This window comes from Rhamphochromis sp. 'chilingali' (assembly GCF_963969265.1).
Source record: "Rhamphochromis sp. 'chilingali' genome assembly, chromosome: 17".
Classification (NCBI taxonomy): Eukaryota; Metazoa; Chordata; class Actinopteri; order Cichliformes; family Cichlidae; genus Rhamphochromis; species Rhamphochromis sp. 'chilingali'.
The window spans coordinates 28,880,716-28,888,948 of record NC_137944.1 but is presented as its reverse complement, the minus strand read 5'-3'; the positions used below and the strand labels follow the sequence as shown (position 1 = coordinate 28,888,948).

At 41.3% G+C, this 8,233-nt stretch overlaps 1 protein-coding gene across 1 annotated transcript; it reads right to left on the bottom strand.

Annotated features, from left to right (window-relative positions):
• Nucleotides 1–38: 38 nt before the first annotated feature.
• Nucleotides 39–6,530, bottom strand: LOC308385205 (G1/S-specific cyclin-E1-like). Its single transcript, XM_080864010.1, has 12 exons — nucleotides 6,420–6,530; nucleotides 4,896–4,924; nucleotides 4,754–4,802; nucleotides 4,615–4,647; nucleotides 4,422–4,534; nucleotides 3,578–3,716; nucleotides 3,216–3,362; nucleotides 2,655–2,750; nucleotides 2,436–2,570; nucleotides 2,193–2,304; nucleotides 1,871–2,028; nucleotides 39–613 (listed from the first exon to the last, which is right to left on the bottom strand). Exons 1-12 carry the CDS (start codon nucleotides 6,513–6,515, stop codon nucleotides 485–487), a joined length of 1,236 nt encoding a protein of 411 aa, XP_080720136.1. The 5' UTR covers nucleotides 6,516–6,530; the 3' UTR covers nucleotides 39–484.
• Nucleotides 6,531–8,233: the final 1,703 nt, after the last annotated feature.

Sequence of the window (8,233 nt, the reverse complement as noted above, 5' to 3'; positions counted from 1 at the left end):
ACTTTGGCTGCTGGACAGCAGCACACAACATTTCTTCATTTAAAAAGAGGGAAAAAAAAAAATGCATCCCACAATTTTCTAAAAATTCACCTTCAGGTTACAAACTTTTGAACTTTGCATTTTTCTGACATAAAACCTTAAAAGCCAACAATGAGGGAAAACAAAAAGTGGCTAGAAGAAGAGTGGCCTTCAAATATCAGTTAACAGTTTAGATCTCCTACATCGTCTTTTAATGGATTGAATACGTCAAGAACTACTATTTGTGGTGAGGGGAAGATGCGGGGGTGGGTGGGGGTGACAACTATTCAACTCTAAACTAACAATAACTATTCTCACACTATGGCATACTAAGACTACGACACAATTTATTTTGATTCAGCATTCAACTCTGTCAGATCAGTCTGAGTTGGACATTTGCAGCCATCTCTGCAGGAAATCTGAGGAAAGTTTCAGATAGAACTGCAATCAGCACCTTCAGACTCTGTTAAACTTCATCTTCTGAAGACGTAAGTCCTTGCCCAGGTACGTAGATCCTCCCTCTGTACGAGGTGGCATCGAGCGGTTCCACATCATTTGTAGGAGAATTGCCTTTTATTGCCTTGTGAGCAACATCCTAAAAATTAACGGAAGCAATTTATCGACACTGTAAGGGTAACAACTTGGAATTCAAGTCTTTCATTTTTAGTCTTTTTTTTTTTTTAAATTAAAAAAACATTTCATTTTAAACAGAATAAATATGCCGGGGGGGGGGGGGGGGGGGGGAAAGAAACCTTTAGAGTTTCATTCCCTTCTGCAAAATAAGACTTCTACAAATGAGCAGTTTCACGTGTGTCAGCTGGGAAAAATAAGTTGTTCAAATGTTCACTTTATACCAAAACTAAATATATTTTCTTAAAATCAAAGAAATGCTTTTACGTGAAATTGTGCATTCAGGGTTTCATTCTGCAATACAGAAACATGGTCCAGGGTTTGTTTGTTGTTTTTTTTTTTTTATGGCTAATGTCAAAAGCTCTGCCATCTCCCCCAATGAAGTTTAAGAATGGCAAAGGAGTGACGACATCATTCAATAACTAAAAGGCTGCAGAATTATGGGTTCATACTAGCACAGTACTGTAAACGAGTGATCCATTTGAATTTCCGTCCACAGAAGTGGGCAACCAAATAGAATGATAGGCAACACTACTCACACAGATTCAAGTCAACCTCATCATTTCAAATTCCTCAGCATTGGCAGAGGTATGGTGTCTCATACCACTGCTCTTAGCTTTGACTTTGCATTCTTGTTTCTGGAACGGTTGTAAAAAACTGACAGCGTGTCAAACAAGAAGGCAAAGCAGTATGAATGTCATACTGCAGATCAAGGTTTTCGAAATACTCAGACCAGCCCACCTGGCATCAAACACGTCATGATCAAAGTCACTTAAAATAAAGCTTCTTCCTTATTCTGATGCTCAGTTCCAACTTCAGTAGGTCCTCTTGACCATGTCTAAATGCACAGAGTTTCTGCCATGTGATTGACCAATTGTACAAGGTTGACCACCAGTCGAGCAGATGTACCTACTGAAGTGGTCAGCGAATATAGATCATGTGTCAGAAGAGGAGTTATCCAATGCCAGTCCCTTTATTTATAGCTCTTAGTATGCCAGATGCAACACAGGTTGCCGCCATCACAAACTGCATTAAACCAGCTTCCATCTGTAAGCTCTATATAGCTTCTACAAACATTTCAAGTCTTAGGAGTTTGCTTTTGTATGGGTAAACAATCATTTTCCCGACTGCATTTTCTAGTCTGACTTCAACCTTAAATTATAAGGAAGACCAGAGGGGGAAGAGAGAAAAAAAAAAAAGAAAAAAAAAAAAAAAGACTAACCAAAATGGACATGTAGTCCAAGTTTGCCTGGATGTTGTATTGGTCTTCTCTTCTTACTGTGGGAAACACTTTCTGTGTGACTGTGCCAAAGTCTTCCAGTGCATCCATAAAGGGGGCCAGCCAGTCAACACATGGCTGGAGGTGTTCTCTGGGCAGACCTAAACAGAGAAACCAAACATACAGACTGAATAACCTGACATGTTCAAGAGTTGAGCCTTCTCATTTTAAACATTAACTTCGTTCTTCCTGTGTGTCAGGTGTAACACGTTTTCCCACATTTTTTAGTTATTTTACTTCTGTTTTTTAAGTCTCCAACTCTTACATGCAACTTTTTCTACCAGTCCCTGGTCCACGAAATAACACAGGACTGAGGCAGCCAATCCGTGATAAGGTATGTCCATCGAGTTCACGTCAAGGATGCACAGATCTAAAAGCTAAAACAAAAACACCTTGAGCAACTACACACAAGGTTAGCAAGGATATTTCACTTCTCTTGCAGTACAGTCTTATTTGTAGATGTATTATAGAACTGTTGACTTAAATATAAGTGAACTCAAACACCTACATTTGCACTTCTCATGTAAGTATCTTTTGGAAACGGCTGCTCAAGCAGGTTTGCTTTTTCTTTCCTGAAGATCACCTGCAGGAGGAACTTCAGCCAGGTCAAAGCCGTTTCCGGACGAGTGTACCAGCGCAATGTCTGCAGAGCATACAAAAGCATATGGATTTATAAAATGCACAATGGAACAGGTGCATATGATGAATAGTGAGTTAAAAGTATTACCCTCAAAATGACCAACTCCATATGACGGAATTCTTCTACATGGTAGATCCCATGAGCCACACGTGACAGATGCAAGATCTTTAAAGGTTTAGATTCCTATAAAATAAATAAAACACCTTTAATCAACCAGGGGTTAAAGTGGGCAGGAACACCTTTCTAGTACCTTTAAATCAACCCAGTTAGTAGTTTCACACAAAGTCAAGAAAGTCAAATTTCAATCCTACATTTAAAATTTTTAATCTGATGTTACCCTTTCCTTTCACTCTGCTGTATTTGACAGCAGGCTATGGCTAATGGGTGGAAAGAAGCCACATACGTATGAAGAATGCAGTCGAAGCGCAGTAAAGCCGAATTACAACAACAGTTCAGGTCTGCCACGCACAAGCAAGAGAGTCACCACTGGTTCCCACTTAAATGCACTTTGTGACACTTTAATCCCTGTTCGCACCATCAAGAAACCCACAGTGCAAATAAAAACATTGGAATAAGTAATAAGAATTTGTATTTTAGATTTAACACAAAAAGAAAAAAAGAAAAGAAACTACTAAACAGTAATTTTACCTCCATCTTTGATGCTATAAGAAGACATGTGAGCACAATGAGCTGCAGCACACCCAACTTAAGATTTCTCTCAACCAACAGAAAACGGTCAAAGTAGTCCTGTGCCAGGTAGAAAGTCTCCCTGTGAACAGCGTATGCCTCACACACCTGCAGGAACAATCATGAAAGTCCTATTAATGTGTCATTTAGATGAGACAGCTAATCTACACATTCTAATTTGGATTGATTTGCACTACTCACGACTGTATTCCAAGTAAATCATTTTTAGCTACAAACACTAAAAATAACATTCAATGCTGCTTTGATATTACTGAAAATTCTAATTTCAAAACAACAACAACAACAACAACAACAACAACAACCTTCATTAACCAGTAGAGGATGATCGATCTCATTCTGGGTGTTAACAGGGGCTGCCTCTCCCTGAAGCTCACGCTGCTGCGTCTGATGTTCCTCGGCGTGCCGATCATCTTCACCCACTCCTCATCGGAAGACTCACATCTGTAATATACAGTCAATTAAAGTTACAGCAGTAAGTGAAGAGAAAATGTAAATCCTTTAAAGGTTAATGGGGGGAAAAAAAAAAAAAAAAAAAAAAAAAAAAAAAAAAAAGCATAAAGTTGATGCGAGACTTTGCTGCTTTTGAAGTTCTTTAACGTTACCTCGCACGGTCAAGCAGCAACCTCTGGAGGCTGCCAGTGCTACCCATCAGCCCACTAGTAGATACACCTAAGGTATCCGTTTGAAAATCCTATGCCAAAACCCTGTTCTAGTTATTGCATTCACAAACTACCCGCCTGGCAAGGTGATGCAAGCAATGTATCCATCAAGTTCCCAGTACTCCAAGTCCTTGGAATTTTCCAATTACCATCCCTAGTGACCAAAGCACACCATCAGCCTTTTATAGCTGAGGGGTAATAAAACTGCAATTTTGTTAAAAGGTTATATTTTACAGAATATAAAAAACAAACAAAATCTTTACAGTGTAGTTTTATCAACTTGATAATGGAGTTAGCTTTGATGTGTGCTTAGACAGGCACTTTGAGCTGCCTGTCTTCTGCCAACGACTCATCACTGGTTTCAATGGAATTATCTGAATAATAAAAGTTTCCATGGATTATTTTGTCATGTTTAAAAATAACTAATCAGTCTAACAGAAAAGCATCAACAGCAGAAGATGTCAGGATAAGAAAAAAAAGAAAATACCCAAGGTAAGGGTGCAGCGAGAACAGCCGGCTTGAGGCAACTAAGGGAATCGATGCTGGCTGGACTGCATCCTGGAGAGGTGACCTCGGAGTGATCGTAATAAGCTTTCTGAGCTGAAATTAAAAAGAAAATCCACTCACATTTTATCAATGATCTGCCATTTGTTGACTCGTACTTCAAGAAGGTGACATACCCTTTGATGCAGTGTGTTCTCACTTTTTCTGTACTGCAGGATTAAAAAACAAAGTTATAAACTGTACAGAAGTGGCTGTAGAGAACCGTTTTATGCGACTTAAAGTCACAACCATGCTTTCAAATGATTTGTCTCTTACTTTTCGTCCCAGCCATGAAGTCTCCCTCTCTCTTCTCTTTAGGCGACGACTGCAAAGACACAAAACTGAACTCCGTACAGTCCGACAGTCCAATCACACCTCAAAATACAATAATAACGCAAATCCTCAAAAGTAGTCATACCGTCGTGCCATGGATTCTTCCAGTGTCATCTGAAGAAGAGATTAAAAAAATGTCAGTGTCAATGGCAAACAAAGGTAGTTGACCTTACAGAGGTAAAATGGCAGATATTGTCAACAAGAGGCTGCACCTGCCTTACACTACAGAACAATGCTTTTATTTTTTGAAGTTAAATACATATATCATCAGCATTAAATCATGGACCATACTCCAGCAGGCTCCAGACTTGCAGCTTATAGGTTGTTTCATTTCTGACCACAGGATGTTGAACAAAGGAAACATCCAGAAATGTACTATCATGCAGCAACAGAAAGCCTCAGCAGTAACATTGTATCTATAACAGAGCACGGTTTAAAAGCCTCGAGCCAGCCTTTTCTTTGCATTATGCTTCCAATGACTCAGTCTTCTGATTTTCTGTCTTGCTCAACTTGTCTTGAGCAATAGTTCGAGGGTTTTCCTTGGAAACTGGGCATTTCTCATTTTCATTCTAGTTCCTGACCATTTTCAGTGGAATGCCTATTAAACCACAGCTTCCCATACAGCAAGTGTGTCCAAGTGGAGGACAAATAAAGCGGCAGGCCTAAATAAAATGAGGTGGGGGAAAAAAAAAAAAAAAAAAAAAAAAAAATCCAGCAAAAACCTGACAGATGCAGCTTTACTTTTAGCTGATCCATAGAGTTAACATCAGTGGCAACAGTGCATCTACAGCCATCCTTAAAACTCCATCATGGCTTGGGGCTGAATTTCAGACTTTGGTTTTTGGGATCTTGGCAAAATTAAAGGAATCAGATTTTTATCCACCGTTCAATATCATATGCAAGTCGAATGACTTTTCAGCATGACAGTGATCGGAAAACATCTTGATAGAGAAGAGAACAAAAAGAAGCTGGCATCCAAAGAAGCGCTTTGAATGTTCTTCAGGAAGCCTGCAGAACTATCCCTGAAGACTACTTGAAGAACTTAAAATAAAACTTGCTCAAGTGAATTCAGGCTGTCTTGAAGAATGAAGACTTCCAAGTATTAACTTTCAAACTGGCCAGAAGTGTTTTCCTTGTGCATACACTGTATTACCATGCATATTTGCAAAACATTGTTAAAAAATATAAAGAAATGAGGGGGGCTTAAGGGTTTTACACAGGATAATTGACCAGGTGCTTTGAATTGAACCCTAAACCACACTATCCCATGTACAGGTGTTAATTTATCTGTTGTGCTTCATGACATTAATCTAATCAGTGTGCACTTCATCGAAAGCTGCCATTTAAAATTCAAGGATGCAAACTTTGCTCACTTGTTTTTAAACGTCACTCAACCAAAGTGAGCTTTGTGGGTCGACAAGCAAGGGTGAGAATAGCCAAATCACCTGCTTAAAAAAAAGTTAAATAAAAATAACAATAACGAGTTACTTTAAGTATGTCCTTTGGCTCTACCGCGGCGTGCGAAGCCTACAGAAACGAGTGAGCGGTGTAAGTGAACCGCAGAGAGCGGAACTACTTTTACCCTTTAAAGTGACAGCTGCAAACTTACCGTCGTCTCGTCACTTGCCTCTGATGCCATTGCGCGTACGTTTACGACACGTGCATGTTGCGCATGCCTATAAATACTCCCAATCGGAGCAATCATGTTTTTTAATTAAAACATTTAAAACAAAGTTGACTACTTGCAACTGTTTACCTTACGTTTAAATTCACACTGCTTTAGCGTCAAACGCCTAACCACTGGAAGGAGAATAAACTACTGAATAAAATAATAAAATAAAATATATAAAGCATTACGATATAAGTGAGAATTTTTCTGCATTACAGTTAAACACAGTTCAGACTTTACTGTTTCAGAAAAACGTGAAAAAAAACCCCGCCAGCATCAAACTGGTTTCTTTTCTCTTTTTTTATGAGTTAAATGTATGTATGGCGGTGGGTGGAGCTACATATCAGAACAGCCAATAGGAGAAAGAGTTGAGTTGAGCGCGTGCTCCTGTAGGGGGGATGTAAACATTTTTTTTTCTTCAAAACTTTATTAACGCCACAGCATTAAGTATATGGTAAGTAAAAGTTAACTAAAAGGGGGTCAAGTAAGTCAGAAAACATTACATTAATACATTCAACAATAGCGGTGTTGGCCGTCTGATTGGGATCTGGGATGAGGGGCCTCCTTGCTGCTGCGGAGCCTTGGACGACCGCTTGCCTCCACCCCGGGGGAAAGGGTAACATCTCCTGGGTCTAGGTGCCGCTTCTCCCTCCAGGGGCGAGGGAACCTGGACCTGGGGTATAGAGTTTGTTTGGGGAGTGTGATTGTGTGTACAGTGTATGTCTATCCCTACGTTGGGTGAGTGCTGAGTATTTGTATATGTGTGCATGAGGGTGGGAATGCATGTTTGTGTTTATATGTCAGGTCGGGTCTTACACTCCACCTCTCTGGGAACTCCCAGGCCCTCCAAAGGCCTATCTCCCCTCACCACACTCCCTGCCGGTAACTGATGCCCTCAGGGGTCAGTGCGTTGGTGGTTCTTGGTGTCCGGGGCTGGGCGCTCAGGTATGTACCAGCTCACTCCCGGTGACTACTTGGCGGGGCCTGGTGCCTGTTGCTCGGTCAGGCCTCTTCCGGGGCAAAGGGGGCCCTCGGGCCTCCGGCCTCTCGGCCTGCGCCTTGGTTCACTCTGGCACAGCTGGCTGCCAGCAGAGCCGGCGGGCACGCCACTGCAGCCCCCTCTGGCTTCTGTTCCGTGGCTACTGGGTGACCCCTCATCTGGGGCTCTCCTCAGCTCTTCCCAGGAGGGTGGCACGGATGCCCCTCCGGTGGTCCTCCTTGGGCTCTCGCACTCTGGGGCCTCTGGATGTCTGGAGCCTGGATCTCCTCCATGCCTGCTTCATGCCTTGGGGGAGGGGGCTATGGCTCTCTACATCCTCTAGCAGACCATTACATGGGGAAACCTTTTGAATACAAGCGCGCTGATCCGCACAGGTGTGCACACGGGTGTCCACTGTTCATAGACATAAACTATACCTTTATTGGCTGCTATTTCCAAGCACAACGTGCGCTGTCGGTCCTGCTTGCTACACAACAACATTCAACATTTCGTATTTACTGCTGTTTACACTTAGCTAGATTAATGTGATGGTGTTGTGTTTAGTATGTTGCTCTGTTTTTTTTGTTGCTTGTTTTCTCTTCTTTTTCTCTCAACAGGTGATCCAGGAGATTTTTTTTCTTTTTTCCTCTTCTTTCTCTTTTTAAGTACCCTTTCTCACGGTCCCTCTTCCCTTCTGTTTTTCTTTTCCTTCATCTTTCTTTCTCCCTTTCCTATCCCTCAGTCATGTCTGTCCCGTCTGTAACAACTGAAAATA

Excerpts from the sequence above, each read along its gene's own strand:
- LOC308385205 (XM_080864010.1), bottom strand. The coding sequence starts at position 6,515 with ATGATTGCTCCGATTGGGAGTATTTATAGGCATGCGCAACATGCACGT. Across the intron at positions 3,363-3,577 it reads TCCTCTACTGGTTAATGAAG|GTGTGTGAGGCATACGCTGT; the intron begins GTTGTTGTTGTT and ends TTGTTCCTGCAG. Across the intron at positions 2,571-2,654 it reads TGGAGTTGGTCATTTTGAGG|ACATTGCGCTGGTACACTCG; the intron begins GTAATACTTTTA and ends TATGCTCTGCAG.